The 27,052-nt window shown below is 42.3% G+C and overlaps 1 protein-coding gene across 1 annotated transcript in view; it reads right to left on the bottom strand.

Annotated features, from left to right (window-relative positions):
• slit3 (slit homolog 3 (Drosophila)) overlaps nt 1–27,052 on the bottom strand; it is a 192,938-nt gene that overhangs the window by 156,680 nt on the left and 9,206 nt on the right. Inside the window, exons 2-4 of the mRNA XM_068325452.1 lie at nt 23,119–23,190; nt 17,507–17,578; nt 14,342–14,413 (exon numbers count right to left, since the gene is read on the bottom strand). Of these exons, the coding sequence (XP_068181553.1) occupies nt 14,342–14,413; nt 17,507–17,578; nt 23,119–23,190 (216 nt within the window). The remainder of the gene's footprint in view (nt 1–14,341; nt 14,414–17,506; nt 17,579–23,118; nt 23,191–27,052) is intronic.

Raw genomic sequence — 27,052 nt, 5'->3', positions numbered from 1 at the left:
TCCCTGTGTTTGTTGATTTTCAACGTTGTGAATTATCTCAAAATTGGCCCGTATAGAAATCCTTAAAATACCTTTAACGTTTAGGCCACCAGTAGTTATTTAGACATGAAAATAAATCCTAACACTAAGCCTGATCCAAATTTACCCACATTGATCTTTGCTCTGCTTTGCTTTTTCCTCATTAAGGAGGAAATAAGACACACATGCCCACATATAAAGATATACAGTAAATTCCCCACAACGGTGCCTTTCATAAATGTGACCGCATGCGCTGCAGATTCGAATGAGGATATTATCCCATGTCTGTGTTTGTGTTCTTGTGCACATTCTTTCATGTTAATAACACTACAAAGACATGTAACGAAAGCCACATGTCTGTGCGACTCTTTTCTGTCGGACGAAATATGGAAGAAATGTCAAATATGCCAGAGAGTGAGAGAATGGGAGACAAAGGAGGAGTGAAGAGGAAGGAGACGGACACCGAGGCAGGAGTTCCAAAGCAGAACCAAATGGTGCATGACACCAATTACTGATAGTCCAGCTTAAGTAGGGTGATAAATAAGATGTAGTGCAGAAAACTGATCCAACTCTTACTTTATCTTAAATGAGGGACATTATTTTTCGAACAGGATTATTTGTTTGACAGTTTGTTTCTGAAGTTTATGGGGTGATGTCATCGGCTATGAATGCAATCTAGAAGGGAAGTAGACACATGTCTGATGTGTCTGTGGCTGGCACAAGGCACTGTGGTGTAGGAAACACACTACAACACCCCCCCACACACACACACACACATACATACACACACACATGCATGCATGTCTGCAAGATCAGTGAGCACCTTGTCAGGGTGGTGGCCCAAATGTGTTTATATGCATGTGTGTGTGTGTGTGTGTGTGTGTGTGTGTGTGTGTGTAGGCATGTTCATGCTCTTGTCAGCCAGCAGCTCCTCAGCAATGTGTCCAACACCCTATAAACAACAGACAGGCTGCTCAGAGAGAGGCAGACTGGGGTTTTTTTGTTTTTTTTAATTTCAGAAAATACTTTTGCTTCCCTAACAGTGTCACAAACTTGTGACAGACCTGGAAGTTTGATTGGCAGCAATTGGAGGAGTGACCCGTTTCATTTCCTCGCAGACGACTGCCGAGTGATCGCAGCACTTTTTCAGAAAAGTGAGGAAGATGTGTAAAAAAAAAAAAAAAAAAATCTCTCTTAAGCCTTAACATTCGAAAAGAGGAAACTCCCGTTCTCCTTCTACGATGCTCACACGTGTTTGGGGTACATCACTGGCATAATAAGGACATCCTGAAGCTAGAACGCTACACACTTTTTCGTGAAGTGCTACTAGATCACTCCGGATGGACAAAATCTGATATAAATCAGAATCAGAGACATGGGGGGTGGGGTGGGGGGGTCAGAAACAGTTGCAGCTGGTCGGCGGAAATCCAGCCGAGGGGCGGCCACTGACATCATTTCTTCAGTGACCACATGAAATAGGCACCAGGCAGTGCGTGGTGTGGACTTCAGTAGCACTCGGCTCCACTTGACGCCTGTGGTTGTTTATTTAGCTTTAGCCTCTCGCTGATACTAACCGGTGCCTCCGTTTATTTGCTCTCCCGCTCTTTAGTTCTTGATCTTCCTCGCTCTCTTCTTCACCTTCGTCTCACGAGCTCGCTTTGTCGTTTCCTTCTTCCTCCTCATGTGTCGCCATCCACGACCCGATTATTTGATCTAGTTTGTGGATTTCAAGCTCATACATGCACACTTTCTCTGTGTCTCTTTCTGCAGGCCTCACTCTCTCTGCAGGGTTTCCGCCGTTGCGCTATGAAGCGGAGGCCAAAGTTACCCCCACCCCACCCCAAACGAAGCCAGAGCATCGGGAATTTCTCGAAAAATTGTTTTTCTACGTGATCTCGATGGAGCAAAAAAGGCGGAATGAATTTGCGAGGGCAGCACCTGGATGGTTTGTGGCACGCACATGCGAGAATCATCATACAATTCATCTTCAGAAAAGGCGAAGCAGCCACAAACATGTTTTGATTTAATGATCCAGTCTCCAGAAACAATGGAGAAGCATATAGTGAACTTTGCACACACATATGTATGTGTCCATAGAATAATGTTACCAGAACAGCTAAAGCAATAATAATAAGAATAAGAAATCTATCTAACAGGACAGATAGAGTTCCGTTAGGAGGGCATCTGCTGGCTGATCCGATTCCCCATAACTGCTCCAGCGCTTCCTCCTGCAGGCTTTTCTTCTCATTTTTGCTTGCTCTCTTTATCTCTTATTGCATTTACATGGAATAACCTAAACTTCTTGAAGTACCAACAGATCAAATTACTTTAATGTCATGTAAACAAGAAATCTGATTTTCATAATTAAGGTAAGGCTTTATGGAAACCAGATTTCACCCTAGCTCGAGTTCTCCTACTGGAAGCCAGGTTGGTTTTTTTTGTACATGTGCAATCAGGTTTGAAAATGAACTTTATACATGTATGGCAAATACTGCGGTAAGGAAATATCATTGTATATAATAAAATAACATGAATACACTATCCCTGTCCTGTTTGTTTGTTTTTTACTGAACTGTGAGTTTAAAAAGTTCCAACTGCAGCAAAAAAAAAAAAAGACAAATAAACATTCCCTGGTATCAGGAGTCCAGCAGATAAATCCGATTCCTGAAAAACCTACAAACTGAATTTCTGGTTTCTTTACGTAAATATCCTCTATCTCTCACTGACATGTCTTTATTCTTATATCTCTTGTCTTTCCCCTCAATTTTCCCCTTCTCTCCTCCTCCTCCTCTGCCCTCTTCCTTTTCTTTTTTTTTTAACCTCTCGCTACATCTGTCGTGATTATTTTTCCTTCTTTCACCCCTCCTTTGGTATGCGCCTGTATCTCCGCAGTTTATTTCTGTTTTGTCAGTGTTGGTAACAGCAGCTAACTGTTTATTGACGTTCAGTGGTGGAGACAAACTTTTCCACACATCAAACATCCCCCTTTATGCTATAATCATCATCTCCTGCTGGCAGATTTGTTTTTCTTTCTCTCTCTCCCTGATCCTGTCTTTTTTAGATTCCGGGGCCAAGGACCAACGACATCCACTGCAACCAGAATGAATGTGATGAATACAGAAAACACAGCAGCATACTCCCAGTCCTGTAGTTTACTCATTTTTTTGTCTGTCAGTGCTTTTTTTTTTTTTTTAAATCCAGAGCTTTAACACATTAACTTTTTTAAAGGTTAGAGTGTCAATCTGTTTAATGAAGCAGTAAACGAGTGTTGTTGTTTTTTAAATTATAGGAAACACATGGTTTCTACTTAATCCCAAGCATAATGAACAAATGCTTGTGGTATAAACAGAATAACATAAGTCCGAGCTGAAAATAAAACACGTTTGGAGTTGAACCCTTCCCCCAGATGGGATTTTATTTCTGCCACATATTTTCATCCATGTTTTATTAATCCAGTTCTCTGCCACAAACTTAACTTTGGAACGATGCGGATGCCGTCTCCGTCTCACAATAGCAGTGTAGTATTTCCAAAATTATACCAATTACCCAGAGGGAGATGCTATTATTATAGCTAAAAAGATTTGTTTATAGCATAAGCTCTGAGCAAGTCTGGAGTTTTAGTTTTAGTGTGAAAAAGAGATTATAGATTTAGAGTTTCAGCTCTGTGGGAAATATTGTTCAAATCAGAGATGCAAAACAAATAAATAAATAAAAAGCTGTCAAGCTGCAGAGATTTAGCATCAGTATAATAAAAGTAATTCACACATAATCTTTTGTAGCAGCTCGATTGTTTTATGTTGGAGGGGTTGTGGTTGACATTGGTGGCCTCATAAAGCCAAAGCTGTAACCCTGTTGTCTCTAACTGGAATAGAAACCTATCAGTGGCGTGCTGGGACACACACACACACACACACACACACACACACACGCGAGGTCAGTGTGTTTCACCACAAGCTAGACGCCGCGCTTGTAAAAATGACCAAAATTCAGAGTGACAAATTTTGCAGAGGACATTGCAGCGCAGACGTGCAGACGCACACGCACACGCCGCCTTTGTGTGTTTCTCTTTGCTCTTATTTCCTCATGCACACGTCACTTCTTCTACTCCTCTTTTAATTGCATACATTTATCATTGGTGGCGTTGCTGGCATAACACATTGAGGGAGTCTCTATCTGTGGGAGCTGCAGCGTCGCTTGGCTCCTGATGGTGGTTACAGCAGCGTTCTGACACACACACTCACTTAAGACACGCCATTACGTAAACTTTTTACACATTGGCAATCGCTTCAGAGTGCAAAAGCAGATGCTCCTACTCAGCAAACACCACAAATAAAAGCACTCGCACAAGGAAAGCAACGGGAACGCTAACAGAAACAAACGGAGGAGGAAGGAGGAGGATTTTTTTTTTCATCACATCACATTTGTGTTTAAACAAAAAAAAAAACACATTCCTGAATGTTCTGTTTAGGTCATATGAGCATGAACGTATCAGCTAATACATCTCTCTCTCTCTCTCTAACACACACACACACACACACAGTGATATATACACACTGGTTTAGTCGTGACAAGAATTGTCAACACAAACGAGATAAACAACTCATGTTTGTAACTCCAGGGCTTTTTAAGATCTTTAATTATCATTCTAAAGCTAAAAATAACCGCCTCCTTGTTCCCACTCACTTTTCATTTTCCTTGACTAAATTAGCCTTTTCTTCCACTATAGTTTGCCTTATTTGGGTCGGTGCAGATGTAGCCATAAACATCTGTACGTTCGGAAAATGTCGGAAGGAAAATGAGCATCTGACATCTGTAGGTTTAGTTTTTTGCACTGAAGTTTTTTTTAAAAACGTATATAAAACCAAAGAAAATGTTGGTTTAGAGGTCGAAGCATCGCATTTGAGATCAACAGGTGGTGTTCAAGCCTGGAGTCGTGTTTTAGATTGACTGAGGATGACTGACTGAGGGGTTAATTGGGGTTTTCTTTTCTTCTGTTTGTGTGTGTTTCTGTTTAAGGGATGGGAGAGAGAGAGAGAGAGAGAGAGAGAGAGAGAGAGAGAGAGAGAGAGAGAGAGAGAGAGAGAGAGAGAGAGAGAGAGAGAGAGAGAGAGAGAGTATTTGTGTGTGATGTATAAATATATCTAAACAGGTTTTAAAGTGGCTTTGCGGTGCTCTGTATTTAGAGGAGGCCTGGTCAAATCTCCTCTCACCCCATTTATGTGGCTGACTCTCCCTCTTCCTCTCTCTCTCTCTCTCTCTCTCTCTCTCTCTCTCTTTCTCTCTCTCTCTCTCTGCTCCTTCTCCTCACCCCTCTTCCGCCCATCCTGCTCTGTCTTTCTGTCTATCTTGGCTGCATCTTATCTGCATTCATTACTTGAAAACGACAAAGGGCGAAGCACGTTTCAGTCTCACTTACGGTAACCTTTTCCTTCTGTGATAGCTGGTGCATGATAACCAAAGCATCACTGAAAGCACAGCTGTGTTTTTTTTTTTTTTTTCAGGATCTCTTAAAATAAATGTCCTCTATTCTTTCATCACTATAAACGCTGAAAAGAAGGGTGATTAATTGAAGGAAAAACCAACACAGATTGCCCGGCCTCTCATCAGTGCTCCTTTTGGCGTAGATTCACCGCATCTCTGGAGTTCTGCTGAAAGCATAAGCACCAAATGATTGCATTTTTATACATTTTTAAATAGCACTCCCACATTTATTTCGAGTTATTCCTCACAAGCCCCATCTATAAGGTTAAAGTACAGTGTAGGCTAAATATTTTACACATAACAACTGTCTGATTTCATAAGTTGATATAGTTACTGTGAAAACTGTAAGACTCTGAAGCTTCATGTCTGGTATTGTTCATGAAAATGTTTCCAAAGTAAAAACATTTGCCATCAGGCGCCTCGGCTGCGACTGACAAAGAGGATCTTTGGCCGCTCTGCTAAAGAGTTTCGCTTCTCAAGGATAATCATGTTGGAAGTCATTTATCAAATGTCCTTAACTCAATTTATTATCTCTCGCTTAAATCTGGAACTCTTTCCTCTCAACATCCGAGCTGTTAAGAAATCCAGCAGGTCTCCAGCCAAATCAACAAGCTGGTTTGATAATAAATTCAGTTAGAGACCGTGTCTGAGCTGTCAGTCTTGGTGGTGGACTGTTTTGTTTTTTTTCTTATGGTTTCAGTTTTTATTCTAATGATTTTGTGATATTGCACAGTGCAGCTTCAGCTTGATGTTTGTGCCGATGACTCATCCGCAGTGGCAGACGGATGATGATGGAAGATGTGACATCACCGCCACAGCTGGACTTGTTACACCAAACAGGCGAACTCTGATGCAATCACACGATGCAGTTTACTAAAATTTCCAAACGTTCTATATCGTTGGTGACATTTTATCTTCATTGCAGACTCAGCTCTTGGAAATGTCTTTGTGTTTATTCATTCATTCATTCATGCCTCAGGCGCTGCATGCGACGTAAGGACTTCATCATCCTCGGTTTATTTAAACTGATTTAGATGTAGAGAGTAGAGTAGGACTTAATTACATTTATGTACATAGTTTTAATACTTTTATGAACCAGATTTTCATCCCACTGGGAGTAAATCTTGAAACATTCATGAGGAAATATCACAGCTACTAGTTTCTGGAAACAGTTGCGACGCATGTGAGGGTCCGGCGTTAGCACGAAGGCGTTTACGTGGAGGCAAGATGGATGAGGAGGTGAGGAGTATGACAGAACGCTCCTGTTTGTTTGTGTGTTTCCACACTGCATGGGTAGATGTGTGTGTATCAGTGGTGTTTGTGTGTGGGTGTGTGTCTGTGAGTGTTTCTGGGTCATTGTGAGGGTGCAGTGAAAAAATATCAACAGTTTAAGTTCATTTGTAACAATCAGACTTTACTTAAACAGTATAAATCACAAGTCTGACGTCTGACACACACACACACACACACACACACACACACACACACACACACACACACACACACACACAAGCAGAAAGTATGAGTCTCTAGACACCTGCATGTGTCTGCCCATGTGTGTGACATTAGCCAGTTCCAACCATGTACTCTGTAGCCATAATAATGGTCAACAATGAAAGCAGTAACTATGTGGACCTCCCACAAAGCAAAAATATTACACACAGACACACACACGTACACACACGTACACATCCATTTACCTTAAAGAATGTTATATCAAATAATATAAAGCACTATCATCATATCGCTGCATCCCGAACGCGACTGAATGCTAATCCATCTATTCTGTTTATGTTCTGCAGAGTTGCAGCAGTAATAAACACCTACAGAATCACCCTATACTCAATAATTTGGGGGTATTCTTGGGTGTTTCTGGCTCATGTCGGCCATTTTTGAAGTTTCACAAGAAGAGTACAGATGCATTAAAAAACATGGGGCCAAGAGGGAGCAGACAGAAGTTTGACTTTAGCGACCCCACATTGAGATTTAATTCATCATGACTGTAAGAAAACATGTCACTTTACAGTAAATAATCTGGAGATTTCCAAGAACCGAGGATGAGACTAAAGACAGATGAGCTTAGATGTTGTGCAGTAGCAGGTTTTAACAGACACACTTTAAGGGATCAGATCCATTTTTTTCCCATCCACTTATCCGGGTCCAGGTTGCGTTAAATGCCTGGTTTTACAGTGACAAATTCTCCTTCTCCTTCTCTATTTTGAGGCTACATCTGACAACACTTCATCTGAATGGAGGACTAGAAGACCGCTACCATCTCCAACCCCTAAAGAACAACTCTACATGAGAACACATAAAACAGAGGGGTAGAGAAAACTGGGACTGTGTCCAAACCTCTTTCTCCTGAGCCACTTTAGAGAGATTTATTTTGAAACGTGTTTGAAAACATGAGAAATAGCAGAAAATTAAATTAAACTGCAATATCTCTTTTCAAAAGACGTCGGGCTTTACCACGACAAACGTTCTCTTGATTTTAGGGAAAACTACGAACGTTATCGTCAGTTTGACAGACAAATGTTCAAGTCACGTCATCTTTCCATCACAGAATTCACTGAGCTTCACGGAAAAAAACTGTTACGAAATGATTTTAAACGAGCCGTTTGGAGGTTCGCTATAAAAACGTCACCAGTGACAATAAACTCAAATCTTTGTTGAGGAAAAATCTGTCTTTCCCATCATCTTATTCACATGAATGTAATTATGGGAGACTTTAATGGTTTGACTTGTGTCAGCGTGAGCAGTGTGTGTATATATCACTGTACTACAACTACTGAAACCCAATCCGTCAGCGCTCACACACAAACAATCAACAATCGTTAAAATCTTCCATTCCACTCTAGAGTATCGACAACCTCGTGTTCCCCAGCCTTCCCTTTTCTTCTCCCATCCTCGACTGGCATCCCATCTTATTTTCTTTCCTCTTTCCTCCCCATTCATCTCGTCCTCTCCATCCCTATCCACCTCCTCCTCCTCTTCCTTCTCCTCCTCATCCATTTTCCAGGGAGCCCAATCTGCTTTCCATTAGCGTTCTCATGTAAACCTAAATTGCGATTAAACAAAACACTATTTGAGTGAATTTGGCTTTGCGTCAAGTTAGCCTGACATGAACATGTCGTGTACCGTCATAGGACAGGAGGACGGACACACACACACATGCATTTAAATAGCCACGTGCAAAACGGATGCAAATACGTGTTCAAACATGCAAGGAAATGTGCAGACGCACACAAATTACGACACTATGTATACACATTTAGCAGGCTCTGAAGACCCGAGCAGGAGAATATATACAAACACACACAGACTCCACACAGAAACACACACTGCTTACTGTATATTCATACTCACATACACCCTAATTGCAGATATTAGGGAACACAAGACATTCCAGATCAATCCAAATCCCATACACGCACATGGATAACATGGTATTTGCCCCCACAAATCCCTTTACTTCAGTGTAAACAAGTGGAAGCAAAGTCTATGAGTTTTTACTACGTGTGCAGCTCTGTGGCTATTTACCCCATACATCTCACCTTTACTCGCAGGGTTAAATTGCTACCACATGCAAGCCTCTGTGCTATTTCAGTGCACGCATATAAAAATTCTTTGCCGTTACAAAAAAAAAATAAAAAAAACTACAGGTCCCCAGCCTCCCACGAACATTTCATGGGTTCTGGCCCTACGGCGTGTCAGCACGCTGGGTAGCTGCTACGGTAGACAGATGAAAGGGGAAGGTGTTGTTGCCGTGAAGTTTAAGACCGCCTGGCTGGTGAATTCATCCCGCGAACGAAACACCGCTGTTCGTTCACATATTAAGACATGCGTAAGCCTGCAACAAAAACTTTATAACTTATGACCCTCAACTGCTCTCACAGTGATCACTTAAGCATCCTATTCTTGGTAGCAGTCTCTGCTTGGAATTGAAGCGTGAGACGGAAAATGTGAATAAATAATTGCTCAAAAGGATGGTATAGATAGTAATGTGTGCACACAGACACGCCAAAAAAAAACTAAGCTAAACTTGGATCGCATTCAAAAGCCAGACAGAAAATAGTTTTAACAGCACACTGTTCAATATAAGCAAAGTTTGGAAACAAACACAATGACTGATAATAAGTTTTTCCCTGTTGCTAAAGGAGAAATTCAGTTCCGTCTCTCCTGAAGTTCTTTATATCTGCAGTGTGTATTTATCTAAATATGTCCCAGGACCAAATCACACGTGCTGTCTGGGGTGTGGGAACACAAACACACACACACACACACACACACACACACACACACACACACACACACACACACACACACACACACACACACACACACACACACACACACACACACACACACACACACACACACACAAATGCGCACAAGCCACTAAGAACAGTCTTTTTATGGGTTCCTGCAAAATTCCTCCCTGAATCTCAGCGTGGGTCTCGACGTGCAGCTCCACCCTAGAGCCTATGGTCCCCGTGATGCAGCTGCATTCACTCGCTGCCATCTCAACCAACTGGCACGCTTTACCCTTCAGGAAGTAATTCCAACTGGAACGACCAATGGTAAGTGAGATTGATGAACCAATTAGGAAAAGTAGAAGCCGGTCCGAAGGTTGGGCTTGTGTCGGGTCCTGCAAGCGTTGCGGTGCAGCAACATCTGAGTCACGTTTAATTATTAGGAAGTTCTGTCATGGCTGTATGGTTCTGGTAACAAGTGTACTGCACAACAACACACACACACACACACCCCTACCCCCCACGTGCATAGCCACAACTCTGGATCAGCGGGAGACATGTCGTGAGAGACTGAGAATTAATGTGTGCTCACTTCTGTTAGTTTGTGTTTCTCGCCAGCACCCAGCGGTGTGAAAAGCAAACAAAAGCCATGGAAACGAGGGACAGGAAAACAATTTAACAATATCTGACACACACACACACACACACTGCATAAAGAAAAGAAAAACAGTAGAGAAAGAGAAAGAAACTGAAGATTCGAAGCGGTTGATGCTCACTCCCGGCTGGTGTTCACCTTTCACACCAGTCGCCACTGAGGCTCTGTCTGTCACAGCCAATCACTGGTCAACCAGAGTGCGCCCACTTCCTGTAACACTAACAATAACATTCCACCAGGTAAACTATGGCAGTTGCCTCTAAATGGACAATTAGCCAAGATTAAAGGCAGCCTCCTCTTCTTTCTCCATTAACTTAATTAGGAGGAAAAGACATCTCAAATGACCCCCGCTCCCTCCAGCCGTCCCTCCCGCTCTCATTCCTCTCTCTCTCTCTGCCTGTTTCTCTCCATCGAGCTTCTTTTCCACTGGTTTATCTAGTTAAAGGTAATGTTTCCAGTAGCAGGGGTTGACTCTGTGTGCACACTTTCAAGTCAGAGAGTTTTACTGAAGCAGCTGGAGGTCAAGCGTCTCGCTCGAGGGGTTAACTTTCTGGTGGGGGATGTCTCATGAACGTCCAAGGATTTAGACCCACAACCTGTCATTTTTCCCTTTGCGTACACGTCCATCCATCCCTCTATTGCTACTTTTTCCTCTATATTCCTTTTCTTTTTTCCCCCCTTAGTCTGCGGTACAGTTTGAGCGGTGCGTCTAACGCAGTTATCCACATTTTCCCAGAGTAATTGAACGTGTAAGGTTCAGGCAACATTCTCAAGGACACTCTGACCGGATAAAATCCATCATCGGCATCCCTGTGTGCAGGAACTTTACCATTATGCCTCAAAAAAGAAGTAAGAAAAAGCTTTTAGCCTGGAAGTTTGCCGGCTGGAATTCCCGCTGTGATGCATTTTATATGGTGCAGTGAAAACATTGAGGGGCCATAGCGATGCTAAAGAATTTAGAGTAGCTGAAAATTACACACAAAAAAACATAGGAGGAAGAAATACTGTTATCAAACTGAACCCTGGGGGCAAGGATACGAGTAAAAGGTCAGGGCATCAGCTTGTTGGCATTGCTGTGTTGTCTCTTCATTCTGTCCTACATGAATGTTAATCAATGGTCAAAAGATAACCCTCTATATTATGTAATACTCAGCATCTGAAGCCCGACAGTGTGGTGAAGAGAGAGGAAAAACGTTGCGTGTCTGACGTTACCCTCGTTTTCCTCCCTTTCTCCTCTCATGCGAACCAACGCGCTGTAATCTGAGCTGCTTTAATGTGGGAGAATGATGCTGCTTCATGAGTATCGCTGGCAGGAAACCGAGCGACGGCTCGAATGCAGGGGCCCTGCGTGTAACAAACACTCGCACACATTCGCAGGCGTAAGCACAAAAAACACGTAGAAAACCGCCGGAGCAGAAAGCAAACGATGGAAGGAAGGAGGATGGAGACGAGCGGCCATCAAATCGCCGAGGAAAGCAACACTCCACGGGTCTTGAAGTTTTTCCATCCCCATCCTGATTGTTGCTTTTCAAACCCAAAAATCATTGCTTTTCTATTAAAAACTTATTTCTACTCCGATCGTGATCTGTGTGTGCGTTAATGTGCGTCTGGGTGCATGAGCTGTGAGACCACAGTCTCTGCAAACTGTGGGGGGACACGACCACAGACTGTACACACTGAAGCCCACAGACTCCAGCTCGCGATCAATCTGCATCACCAACCCTATCTATGTTTTCTCTCCCGTTTTAACCAATGGCGGACCCCAATCTCTCCATCCATCTGCCCTCCTGCAGCCTTTCTACCCTTCCTTCGCACGGCCTCCCTGATACTTATCTGTCTTCGCCAGGCGCTCGCCGTCCTCGCCCGCTGCTCAGTCATGACACTATAAAAATTGAAGCCAACCTCTTTGACTCGAAGGTTTTGTAGATCTCGACAGAATCCAAGAATCTGGTCAAATCTATTACCCACCCTGATGCCTCTTGCCCTTACCTCCCACTGTCCTCAACAGCAGAACCTCCAACCCATGTCTGTTTTCCCTTCAAGCTCGTCCAGCTCTTTTCCTCTCCTGTTGTCTCCAAACCTCAGACCACAGAACTTTAATGGGAGGGTTAGGAGGTAATTCCTATCACACTGCCATCATTTAATATCTAACCGAGGCCGACAGAGAGGAAGGTTACGAACCCAAACCAGAAAGCCACCAGCAAACCCCTCCGTCTCCTCCTTTTTCTTCTCCCACTGTTATCCTCTCTTTCACGCCGTCTCCTCTCTAACTCCTGCTCTCCTGCCGTCCTCCCCCAATTTCCTTCTCCTCGTCTTCTGCTCGTAACGATCTCTCTCTATCTGAATGTCTTGTCATTTACATCACCACCATTTCCTCAATTCACAGAAAACAGCGTGAGAGTTAGGATGTAAAGCGCGGAAAAGTGTGAGAAAAGAATGACAAAAGTGAAAAGAAGGGAAAAAAAATAAAAAGCAAGATGAAACTCCAGACACTATAATTTAGATTGTGCTGATGGCAAAGTAGGAATATAAAGAAATGAGATTTATAATGTTAAGTTTGGAACACGTTCACCCTTTCCACTCTTTTACTGAGGTGCTTGAGAGCTCTATGGGGATCCATATTTCACCAACGATAAATAAGAGCCATTGAGGCTAATAAGAGGTTTTATAGAATTGTAAGCCAGGGTGAGGAAGAAATTAGACTGTCACTCACGGACAGCGATAGAAATAGCTGGAAATAGGATGTAAATAGTCATAGTGTATGTAAAGTGTGTGAGTAACGTCTGTTTGCTGGTGTTTGCATCTATCACCATGAGTGTCCTGACGTTAACATGAGGGTTTCTGACTGTGCGAGATCCCGAAAGCCACAGTTGACGTAATTGACAATTTGTCTTCAGCCATAATAGTCCTCTTTCCTGTCTTCTGCAATACATCACGCATCACCACTAACACGAGGAACACACCAGACGTCCATCTGGAGATTTAAATTGTGGTTTCATATCGCGCACCCCACCGAGATTTCGTCATTTCTGGGGATTTTGGGACTACGGAGATCGTATTGAGATCGCGCTAAAGACAATACGTGTGTTCTTTGTTCTTGTTAATAAATTTCCTGTTTTTGATGAGGTGATTTTTTTTTTTCTTCTGAGGCTTTTTCAATGAAAAAGTCTGGATTTTTTTTGTTAAAAAAGGTGGGGTTTTGTGCGCTGATATTTCCAGTAACAGCAGAATCACATGAAAAATACTTCTCATAAAACTAGTGGGTGCTTTTGGAAAGATGGAGGAAAGAACTCTAAAATGTTGGAGTATATCTGGTCAAAGGGGATAAAGGGAACTTCCTTTATTAATCGAATGAGACAGGTTGGAGTCGGAGGAGGTTTGCGAAGGAAAGGTTCATGTAAACCACGTGAATTGATGAATGAGACTGAATGAGAAAGCAAGAAAGAGAGGCATGATGGGAGAAAAGATGCGGCTGAGAAGCAGAGAGAGAGTGTTTAGGGGAGTGAATGAAATGAAAAATGATAGCAAGTGGAAGGCTTCGGTTTGACCTGCTCTTACACTCTGAGTACTCTGGGAAAACTTCATATTCCCGAATAAAAATTCCTCACAGGTCCAAGGAAAACATTCGCTCCAGGCAGTCTTTCACCTTTTAAAATCACACACACACACACACGCCTGTACACAAATCCGACACACACACCCTCTTTTTCACCTCTCCATGGGAGCACAGAGCGGCACTGTGTCACCTGGCGTGGGACTTGAACCTTCAACCCGGATAAAAGCTCTGACATTGTGCCATGGCTGTTTTTCAAATGGATCGCATGACACATCAAAAGAGAGAGAGAAGGGAAGACGGAGTCAGAGAGAGACGGTCCAGACGAGGGAAGAAGGATCCCCCAACCGAGAGGTGGAAAACTGAGAAAGATGTACTCACAGCCGTCCGAGTTTGGGGTTGGACTGGAAGAGGAGTTCTGGGAGGAACTGGAGTTTGTTTCTGTTCAGACGACTGTGGAGAGAAAAGGAGGGAGAAAAAGGAAAAGGATAAGAGCAGGCACTCGTATATCACTCAGATTAATGCATTTGTGTTGACTGAACTATAACCAAACTGGCGACTGCATCACCTTGTAGGTCAGAAGGTTCATGGTTCAAAGGTCAAACTCATGGGAAAGTCTGTCTGGCTTCCTGTGATCGTGGCCTGCAGGTTATAGTGTTGTTTGTGTGTGCGTGTGTGTGTGTGTCTGAGTCAGTTACAGGTTATCGTGCCGTTAGCTCCCTAAAGCAACTTATCGCTAGCCTCCATGCATGACCTTTGGCCTGGGAGTGAAAGGGGTTTAATGTTGAGTGCCTTCCAGTAATCCCAGCTGAGAGGTGTCTACAGTAATATAAATGCTTTTCCCAGTTAAATTTCTACTCTCTTTTATTCTTATATCTAAACTGGTCGCCTGAAGAAAAGTGAAAGACTAAACCATCAATTAGGGAATAACAAGAATGCCAAGTAAACTCCTGGGTGTCCAAATGGCCCCGAAACCCTGAATGTCAGCAGAATGTTTTATATTTTCTGACAGGAGAGAATGCACAAAATGCACGAGTCCTGCCAAGAATTTCATTTTTTTTCTTATTAATAAAAAGTAGTAGCTTAACCGTTGTATATTATTACACTAATGTAAGTCAAGCCAAACGAGCTAGAGGCGTTTGTTTCCTTGAAACGGGGGATTTTTATTATGAATTAATAGAAATGTGTTTTAAAATGTATGCAAAGTGACAAAAAAAGTGTAGATTTATTAAATGTGCAAGAAGCTGATCAAGTGAATATAAAGTGAGAATAAATTAAAAGCTATTACTTTTAAATATAGTGAAATACCACCTTTAACGTCATTTTCCTGTTTGATTGAATAAATAGAATTTACTGACAATGAGAGGTGGAGGAAGATGGAGGGGAGGAAGGACTGTGTTGACCAGGGAACGGTAAAGTGATCGATAGGGTGCATGAGGGTTGAAAGATGTGTCCGTGAGCGTTGAGAGTGTGTGCGGAGGGAGGGCGGGGTCAGCCGCAGAGGATAGATGAAGACGGCGTGACGCGGGGGAGTGAACGTGTTGTCGAGCTACCAAAGCGTTCGGGCTGAGCGACGAAGCGTGGAGGGAGGGGAAGAAAGGGAGGGCGGAGGGTCACGGGGTCAAAAAGTAGAATCTATGCGGGAGAAGAGACAGACACCAACCTTTTAACCCAGGTGATAATGATAATAAGACCCTGACTTTAACTCCCTGTGTGAGCCAACGGAAAGGCAAGCCAGCGTCCAAAAAGAGATACCCACCATGAGAAATAATTGACCCCTGCTCCGAGAATAACTGCTGGTGCGAGAGCAAAGAGCACGATCCACTACTATTAAGAGTTATGAGTCATTTAAAGACGTTCCCAGACAAAACAGTTGTGGTTTTGAAAAGAATACTTTTTGTATTTTCGCATAATAATGACGTTTATTCTACTCAAAACCTTTGAAATGTTACCAGACCGCAAGTCCATGGGCACTATATTTTTAAAATTTGGAAAATTATCCCTATTAGTCAGAACATCAACCATGTCCAACAGAAATGGTTTGGACACTGAGGAGAATTAATCTCTCTGGACCTGGGCCTCAAAATTCAGACATTTGATATATTTTTGTAAGGCAAACTAAATAAAACTAGAAATTTCATGAAAAATCCCCTTTTCTTTTTTGAAAGATTTCCAAGCCAGTCCTGAGTCCCTAAATTACCAAGTGACCATCCCCATGACTTCATAACTCATGCGTTGACATGCATGAATGTCCTAACCCGCGGGGATGGCTACGTCAGCTCCAGGTTTTTCACATTGCAGCACCATAAATCACACAAACTTAGCATGGTGACCTTTAACCTCTGAGTTTTCACCCTGACAGGCACAACATCAGAGAACCTGTCAACTAAGCATGTTAAAAAGCATTTTACTATCACTGAGGACCCTCATTATGATCATCACTCAAAGGACTATTTCTCACTAAAGACCAAAAGCAACGATTTCTTTTCAGACTAATTTTGCAGGAGTAGCACGATCTATATGATAAACCAACATGACGTTGTACTCGTGCGAACAGATGAATGAAACACCACACGCTGAGGGACGTTTGTCGCGCGGCTGTGTTGCCTCCTCTCACCCCTCCTCCTGTAACCATCCCAACCCTAACCTCTGACATTTCCTGACGCACCGCATTGAAGTGACCCGTCACCTCTCACTTTCTCTACTGGACGTGCCATCTCCATTTAAAAAGACACACATGCTGCTGCCAGTCAGCATACCCCCACCCCCCACCCCCCCGCCCCAATAATCATCAGATGCATCTGGTGCCATCTGAATTTAATCAGGCCTCTCTCTCTGTTTCTGTCTCCTTTATGAATTACAAATGTCTGCCTGCTTGTTTCAAGGAAAGGGGGGGGGTGGGGAGGTATATATGTAATAGCTACGGTTTATTTTAAGGAATTTGTTTTACATCATAAGGCCAAAAACAAAAGTTTGCCATATGTCAAATCAATCAACATCCTCGTAAACGCGGAAGCGACAAAGTCGTCCTCCTGTCGTCTCTCCGGCGCGGAGTCGTAAACGTGCAGGTGTGTGTACGCGGGAAGTGTTGTGTTGTGCAACGACGCCTCCTATATGTTGACTGGAGCCTTGGTGTGAGCTGATAGGGACACACACACATAAACACACACACACACACACACACGCACAGAACGAACAAGGCTATGTCTATGAGAGATTCCCAAGATGTGTGTGAAGTGGATGGATTTGGGAGTCATCCAGGTACACTCTTTGTGTGTGCTTTACAAAATGGAATGTGTGTGTGTGTGTGTGTGTGTGCGTGCATGCATGCGTGCGTGTGTTTGTGTGTGTGCGTGAATGCATGCGTGTGTATGTGTAAAAATCATCCACAGTAAGTCAAATATTATTATTGAATTTATATTTGTGTATGTTGTTGCAGCCTTACGCGTCTTACTAGGCAAAAATACATTAGCTTAGCATAAGTCATTCAGCTTTGCAATTCTTTTTCTCACTCCCATGAATAAAACAGGACAACGGGGTACTTACAGTCTTTCCAGAAGTCTGAGGTCTTGGAAGGCTCCTCGCTCAACAACACTGATTTGGTTGTCTTCAAGGTGGCTGTAGCGATAGACACAAAGAAGGAAGGGATTATTTTCATTTAATATAATAAAAAAAAGAATTCAAAAGGACAAGCAGCAGAAATAGAATGTGAATCTGCAGAGAATGAAGTCAAGATGAGGGGAAAATAGCTGTTGACAGACTGTCAAACGAATTATCAGCACTATTAGGCAGTTGCCGCAGTCACTTCTTTAAAAATGTCTTCATTTAAATCTCAAACTGGGGGACAACGATGTTGCTGGAAATACACATCCGCGGCCAGATTTCCAGCCAGCTTTTGAGGCTGACCTCAGTTCAATCCGAAGGAAGAAACGCCAGATAAATCTCATTCTTTGGAGAGTGCAGGCAGAGAAATCAGCCGCTTGCCAGAGAGAAATAGATCAATTTCAAACATTGAGAGACACTTGCATTTTTTACATATTGGCTATATAAACAAGCAATCAGTACGCCGAGCGAATGAATGTGTCACGAGGCTAAAGTTTAGAAAGTTTAAGACATGTAGCTTTTCATAAATGTCACAATCTAGTGAGCCAAAGCAAACAATTAACAACCTATCCCTCTTCTCCTCGGTGGATAACGTCTCCACTCCTCATCTGTCTTTCCAGTGGCACTCCCAGTGTAACATATATTCCTCTTTTTCTCTTCCCTTCTTCATGTGTGTTGTCATTTTTTATTTTTTTTTGCGGTAATTCAAGGTTTTTCAGCTGGGATGGAGCAGAGATGCGACTGTTTACGCTTTTCTGTCTGAGGATGTTAAGTGTAGCGTCTCTTTAGAGATGGGAGGGGATGGGGGAAGTGAGGGGTTTAACGCAGAATGACAAGGTGGATTTAGTGTAAGTGGAGAAAGACAGAGCAACGTCTGTTGTTTTAGCACGGCTTTCTTTAAAAAATACTTTCAAAGAGAATTATTTTACCCTTTAGGCTGCTGTCTCACGGTAATTATTAAACTTCTCGACCAGCGCTTAACAGAAACACACATGCAATGACAACCTGGACTGAAACATGCACCAGCAAGACAGTAAAACAATATAAACATGGTTTTTTTTGAATTGCATGGAATAAATAGAAATAAACAAATAAATAGACATGTTACATATGTCATTACAAAGACTTGAACTGCACTTGAAGATGACAGCACTCTGAATTTGGTAAATTTATAGCAGAATTATTACAGATATTGTCATTAGGATTAAAGTATTGGGATAAATTATTATTTATTTTTAAATTACAATGAGCCAACTGCATTCAGGATGCTTGAATCACTTCACACAGAGTGAATCCAAGCTGGCTATAACATCTGACCCAAGAACAAACAGGTCATCTACTTGGTTAAAAAGTTACCTATTTGGGGACCTACTGATGCAGAACCAGGCAGGAGCTTTGTCCATGTCACACACAATCAGGTTATGTATCAGCTGTGTAACAAGTCCTGATCTCATGTAGGCCTCCGAGTCACAGCAGACATCCTAACATTTCATACAAGTATTTCATAAATCATTCATCGTTCATAAATCAATCATTCATCACCTTGAGCAAGGCACCGTCCCCTTACTAGTTGCTCATTTGGTACGCCCCACGTGAGAGCTGCTCGCCATTCTACCACCCATTATCTGCATGACTACAGCCCCTTGGAGTGCGAGTGTGTATGTATGCATGTGTGTGTAGGGGGGGTGGCAGTGGCTCAGCAGGTGGGGGGCAATGGCTCAGCGATAGAGCAGGCGGTAGAGCGGGTCGTCCATTGTTTCAAGTATGGCGGTTCGATTCCTGCTCCTGCCCAGTCACTTCGGAGTGTGAGCTGACAGTGGGAGGTGTCAGCGCCCCTCCAGAGCACTGCCAAGGCGCCCTTGAGCAAGGCGCCGTCCCTTTTACAAGTTTCTCGCTGGAGGTGCACCAGAAGGAGCCGCCTGCAGCTCTACCTCCCCCCCACCTGCATGCCTACAGGGCCCTTGTGTGTGTGTTACGGGCCTGTACACACCACATATGTACCTAGTAACCTGTGTATAGAGTGGATTCTAAATTTGAAGTATCACGGTCTACATAGAACTGTCCCAACAGTTAGGAGATATCATGTCTGAGCCCTTAGATAAAGAAAGCAAACACACACATTGATGGGTGAAAAACACAAAAGTTGTTTCAAGATACATACACACCAGCATTGATGAGTAATGTCAGATGTGTGTGTAAACATGTGGAGGGTAACCACATGGACAGAATTGTGTACTGGTAGCAAGAACACACAAAACAATCAACATCAGCGCAACACTAAAGTCCATCAGCAGTGATTTCCAGCTCCTTTAAGGCAGCCTGCTTTTTCCAGGTTTGTTGTATTTTCTCTAAAAGAATGTAAAATATTTAAGCCATAGCTTTGTGCAACCATCTGAATTTACTTGTCCAAATGAGGGATCAATCATGCGCTGATTTGTTGACTGGAGTTTAGAGAGGCTGGAGCGCTGGAGCCAAACACATGGAGACGACGCTGGAACGTTGTCCGGATGAGGTTTTTCTATCAGACGTTACTCATCAGCAGGGAGATGAAGGAAGATAGAGACAAACAGGGAAAATGTATTGTGTCATGCTTGTGAGGTTTCAGCCATGATGAAGAGTATAATGATGTCAAATGACCTTATATGGCAAACTCAGTTCACTTCTGCAGGAAATAAGAAAATAACTCCATCAGCTCGACTGCTATTTACACACAATGGGTGAAACGGAATTACATTTCCCCGGCCAAACGTTCAATATCATGTACACGTTCTGACCTACATCTAAATTTGTTTGGAATTACTCAATTTCACCACAATCTGGAAGAAATCTTCCCATGCACCGCAGCCAAAGATGTTACGCTAAGTGTTGCACATTCAGTTACAAGAGAAGAGAAGACCCGGGCGTGTGATTGGTTCGTCCGACCAGATTACAGGATACCCACACTGCTTTTGATTACACGCTCTTGGGTGACCGCATAGTTCTTTTAAACACTTAATCAGATTACAATGTATAATTTAAGATGCTATGGGTCAGAACTTTTAAAGTCTACAATAGCAATGAATGTGTTTTTATTCCTTTTGGTTTAGGTGTTTAAGAGAAGTCAGATTAAATGTAATTGCGTCAAGTATATTTACAGGTCAAACTGTCCATAATTACTACATGTAAACACAGAATAATTCTTTTCCTGCACCCATTAGCCTTCCATGAGAAGAATGTGCAGAACTGCATGCAAACTTTTCCCAAAGGAATGCAAGTCAGGATTAAGAACTGAAGTGTGTCTGGCAAGATGTAGTATTACTTATTTTAATAAAGGTAAAAAGGTTGTACTCGGGTGTGCTTTTGGTTTATTCCTTGGCGTGATATGCTGGATAGGGTGTGTGTGTCGGTGTGTGTGAGTGTATTTTCACTCCTTTTCTCCAGAAGTTTTCCAGTGGAGTAATGTCACAGCAGCTGATTGCCAAACACACCGAACAAGCTGCTGGTCTACCACAACAAATTCACACACATACACACACACGCAAATTCTTTTTATTCCACAGTAAGAACGCAAATAAAGAGCCCCTTTTCTTTGTATGCTGACACATCATCTCAACTACTTGCTTTGGTTTCATAAAAAGCCATCAGATCTTTACACAAACACACAAACAAGCGCACACAAAACCTGAATAATTATCCGACTTAAGTTCCAAAATCCTCTCCGGCCCTCGTAAATTATGGTTAAAGTTAAATAAATGCACTTATGAATGCAAACACAGACGTGCGCAAACATATTTCCACTGCTTAGTGCAGCGAGCGTATTTTTATCTGCCGATCTGGTTAAAGCGGAGTTAAGAGGGAAGTTACAGGCAGCCAGTGGTGATTATAGTTATTATAGACCTAACATGCACACACACACACATGCACATACACAAACACACATTTCATCCACTTGAGTCAGAGGGAGTGAAGGAGGCCTCGGAGTAAATGCAATTAGGAGAGCTGAGAGGAGGCGAGAAGTCACACTCCACTGACGCACCTGCTTAGAGATGAGTTATACAGGAGAGAGCCACTGGATGTATTCACACAGGTATGCTTCAGATACCACAAAAGTCTATTTCACATGTTCACTGACTGTTACGTGTTCACCCTGCAGTCAGTAAACTACATTTGGAAGTCATTTTGAGAAGACCAGCGGTCAGTGCGGGTCAGCTGTTTGACGCCACTTTGAAACAAAACAATTACTGAATATATGAAATATCAGAATGACTGGAAGGGCTGGTTGTGACATATCTAGTTAGATCAGGCAGGATTCACATCGTGTTGTACGTGGGATCTCTTTGTGGTGACTAACAAATATTTCCACATGTCTGCATGAGCCTATAGGTGTTGCTTTAAGGTGGAATTAAATATTGTGAATGTTTTTATCCAAAGGAACACCTGCTCCATCTGGTCACAATTTTAAACATTCCACATTGGCCTCACTGTACTTATACTGAACATAATTTCAGCTGTTGATATAAGTCATATTCATATTTTTTTGATTGATCTAATAAGTTTTTGCTTATTTCAAATAAATCTGAGTGTTTCCTGAAGTCACGCTGCAATGAACTCCGTCTGTTTCATTATTTCATATGATCTATAACTAAAAATGTCTGACAATAGCACTGGCATCACATCTTCGGCTTCATTAACAAATAGGAGCCTTGCTGTTTGTTACTGGCATGTCAGCTCACAATTAGTCTATTATTATCTATTAGTCTGTTATTAAACCTGGTAAATTATGTGTAATTACAAATTTAACTACTTCGATAAGACACTTGCCTTCTCTCCTGCTCTGAAATTCCTCATTAGGATGGGAAACTTTATTTTATAGACACTTGTTTCCCCTATAGCCATACACAAGCCTATTAGGGAAATTTTCTAATTGCTCCAACATGGACGGGTTTTTTTTTTCTTTTTTCTTAATGAGATAAGTTGTAAAGAGACAAATACAGGTTACTACAAGATAAAAACAAAGAAGTCATAATTGACCTGCTGGTAGGTGTTAAATTCAACAACATCAAGTCCTCATGCCTAAAAGACGACGGCTTTCTGACAGCACCTGGGACGCATAAAACTTAATATGAGTGTTTTCTGATCTGCCAGTTGTGAGGTTGAGGTAAAATAATGTTGATATAACTAAACCTATCAGCGCATGTAAGGTGGGTGGTGATTGTGGGGGGGTGGGGGGGTTTGTCCACCGGTTTGTCACGTCCGTCTGCATCGCGTCCAGACGCCGATGGTAGCGAGACACGCCTGGATTTAATGGACCTCCATACAAACACTGCAGCGAGGAGAGGTGAGAAGTTTGGATGTGAATTGTGGGTCATAAACTTTGAAGCAGGAATTTGTGTCCCATGCAAATCCAAACTTCACCAAGTTTGTTTTTTTTTTTTTTTACCTAACCACATAGCACCTGAAATGAACCTGTCACTGCTAAAAGTCAATACTGCTGATGCTATCCTTGCATGTCAGGAGGATCGGCATGTCACAAACGAACTGGGACGTAATGTAAAGGAGAATCAAAGGTAGCTTACAGAATTCTGAGGTTCTTGAGACTGGAAAAATCCACTTTAGTGATCCTGGTGATGTTGTTCCTGTTCAGATCCCTGCAGAGAAAAACAGAGAAGTGTCAGATCAAATATGATCGTCAATAAAATGCATACAGAATACACAGTAGTAGTGTGTGTGTGTGTGTGTGTGTGTGTGTGTGTGTGTGTGTGTGTGTGTGTGTGTGTGTGTGCAGTTATCCCTACTCTCTTTCAAACCACACAAAGAAACAAACATACAAACATATGCAAACAGAAAAACAGAAACCGATATGAACAAATGATGTGCAGGCCCCCAGAGTTACATCGACAGACACACACACACACACACACACACACACACACACACACACACACACACACACACACACACACACACACACACACACACACACACACACACACACACACACACACACACACACACACACACACAAAGCTCTCACTGCTATGAATTATAGAGAAACAAATTTTCCAGCAAAAAAATGGGAATGAAATTATTTTCTCTTTCCATCATCAGAGTTTAAAAGTGTTTCCTGGCCGTCATTCAATCTGTTTTAACTACGGCTGTACAATGTATGCACGCTGCAATATGAACTGACTGCCTTAGTGTGTGTACAGACTGGTTCCCTTTATATGGGTATGCTGTTTATTGAAACGCTGTCATACTAGGGGAATTGGAGCAAGGAAAAAAAACACACACACAAGAGAGAACAAACAACACACACAGTTTTCTCTCCTATTTCACACACACACGACTCTTTCCCCCACTCCTTAAGCGTTCGCTCGCCCTCTCTCCCTTGCAGACACACATACTTACATGCGCATAAACAGAGTCTGTTTGGCCTCGGCAGCTCGCTTGTGTGTTTTTCATAATACACCTAAACATTTATAAATCTGTTTTAAGACGATATTAGGTTTCAAAAGCTTCCCCAAGCATCCATTGCAAGGACCACTAATAAGAGCCATATCCTGGCCTGAGACAGGAGGGGTGGTGTTGGCGAGGGCTGCACTTCCCAGAGCACAAAATGTGGTTTAGGGTCCACAAGGGGTCCTTGAAAGGGTTTTGGGGTAATAAGTAGTTTCAATTTCCCATCTGATACAATAGAGGGACCCATAAAATGAGTTCTGATCAAAGACCGCCACCCATTACAGTCCAGACAGTGATCTAAATCACAGGCAGCAACAAGTTTGTTCTCAGAAGAGGTTAAGCAAGGTTTCTGTTTGAGGGGGAGAAGTTTTTACACTAAAGCAGCAATAATCAATACTTGTATATGTACTTACATACCCCTCTAAGAGCAGATCAATGCCCGGTCGTCCCTCACAGTGATGAATCAATAAAGAATCATCACCCAAAGTAAGGCATCTTTGCGGTTTTGGCTCAGTGACCTCACCGACCTCACTTCCAGACACAACAGATGTTTTCAGCCAAAAAGAAAAAAAGGCTCTGACAAGCCAACGGAACCACACTGCCCATCGCTAAATGTGGGATAGACCAGGTATAGCTCGTGAATGGAGCGTCGTGTTTGGCAGCTGGATTCACATTAATGACTTAATGATAACGGCGATGACAGCACCATTTTCTTCTTCCAAAATTTTTGCGGTGAGGAAATCAAATTCAACGCACGTTTAAAAAGGGGGTAGCAAACCTTTTTCTTGAATTAATATATTTTTCTTACTGATTTTACAATCAAATATAATCCCAATAATCTCTATTCCAACAATCTTTATATGAACTATAAAGAAAATTCATGATGATTTTGAGTCTCAAGGATCTCACCCATGCATTCATTTTTGACAGCAAGCCACGTCCCCATCATTCAGACTAAATGCAGCTGGTTCATGTCAGGCTTTCAGAATGTGTGTAATTGCCGGTTTCTTGGAAAGCGAGGCAGTTTGATAAGCCTTCTTGGATGCGGTGAAAAACCCAATACAGCATTGATTTGTCGTTTTCAGCTTGAGGAAAGGGCTGCTCCCGTAAAAAAAAAAAAAGGCCTTTTGTTTCTGTTGATTTGTAGCCCAGACTTTTGATTGACTTTGAGGGAGATCCAATCCGAAAAACTTCTGCTACTCATCACTCACCTCTGTCCAGGTCCTCCTCCCTCTCTTACCTCCATCAATCTCTCTTCAGTTGTTCTTTTTTTTTTTTTTGCCTTCCTCCTTCCCTTAATCTGTCTTGTCCATCCAGGCCATTATTTCCACTTTTGCTTTTCCTTTCTAATCTCTGCCTTTTTCAGCATCTCACTTTGTCTCAATCTTTCTTGTGTTATCTTTCACTGTTCCGCAGTTGGGTAAACGGTTTTCCTGAGCCTTCCTCTTGTTTTTCCTATTCCCCTTAATCTCACCTCTTTCATCAAAACCTTTCACTCTTTTACAGTTGGCTACATTTCTCTAATGCTTCTTTGTGTTTCCTCTGCTGTCCGTGTTAATCTCTCCATCTTTCTTTTGTTCACAGTGGAAACTTCTGCTTTCACCAAAGTAGGCACTACAGAGACAAACCAACAATGAGGATGCAGAGCCAGGTGGATAGTGATGGCAAAGCCGACATCAAAGCCGTGGACAAAAAGCTGGCTCATGGGTGAAGTTAAAGGAGATCTGATAAGAGATTGAGTGATGAAACACATCAAGGAATTGCACACTGCCATCATAAATGTTCTTCCATTCAATATAAGATGATCAAAAACACCCAACAAATGATTTGAATGACTTAAAATCTAGCAACTCCTGCTGCCTTCGTGCACCTGGCCTGCTGGACTGTGGGTGTCCAACCCATCCAGCTGTAAATCCTAACTCAGCTTTAAATCTAACTGACCTGCTGGCAGTCAGACAACTAACAAGAGGCTTCAGGACAAAAGATATAGCCGCTGTTTGCTTCCATTACGAGTAACGGGATAAAACGACAATGCAAACAGCAGGTGTTCTGGGAATTAACATACCCTATGATACACTGAGACATATTTGTGTATAAAGACACACCATATCTAACCTACATCACTCAAACCAGTGAACTGCACAGTCTGGCAGATATACTGGTTAACTTTATACAGGTTTTGTAAGTAGGGGCTGAATAATTTACGGCTAAATTAGAAAGTGATGCCAAAGATGTTAAGAAAAAAAGTTTAATATCTTTAGGAATGTTTAAAAATGAAAAACTCCATGACAAAGACTTCCAAGGTTTGGTAAAAGCTAATATAAGTAAACATGAACCCTGCTTTTGTTTTCTTGTTCTTTAACCTCAGTCTTGTTCAACAATGAGGAATAACAGTTTCCTTTCTCCGCTCCTCCTTGGTCTCTGTGACATTTCCTCATTCCACTTTTTCTCTCTCTCTCCATCAGGCGCTGCATCCTTATCTCCATCCCTCCATCCTTTCCCTTTCATCCCTTTGTTGTTACAATCATTTCCTCTCCTAATCTCCTGCCATTTTCTACAAAGCTCTTGTACTTCTTCACCTTCTCGTTTGTCTTTTCATGCTCTCCATTCCTCTCTCTTTCTCAGATAGGTATGCTTAATTTCACCCTCTAAATCTCCCACTTACGCAAAGAATCCTAATTGCCTTCTTCCCTTTCCTGTCAGCTACACACTCAACAATGGTGCCGTCACCAGCATCAGAGGTCAGGCGTCCAGCTGCCTCAGCATCATCCTGTGTTAGGGCTTCAGTCCAAGGATTCAGATCTCTGGATATCATATGTGACAACAGCATGCTGAGACTTTTTGGTTACAATCAACTCACTTGACTTCAAGCTTTTGTCCAATCATGATCAAAGACCAAAGTGACAGAAGCTAAACCAGCAAATCAATGCAAATATACTTTGGCTGACCCATAACCAATAATAACTGAAAAAGATTATTTAAATATTTCCTCTATTCTGATTTTGGATGTAGCTGCGCTTCTATGCAGCAAGTTGAACTACTTGTGTTTGT

The sequence above is a fragment of the Antennarius striatus genome, chromosome 10 (assembly GCF_040054535.1).
Source record: "Antennarius striatus isolate MH-2024 chromosome 10, ASM4005453v1, whole genome shotgun sequence".
In the NCBI taxonomy this organism is placed as follows: Eukaryota; Metazoa; Chordata; class Actinopteri; order Lophiiformes; family Antennariidae; genus Antennarius; species Antennarius striatus.
This window is presented reverse-complemented; position numbering and strand designations above follow the sequence as displayed.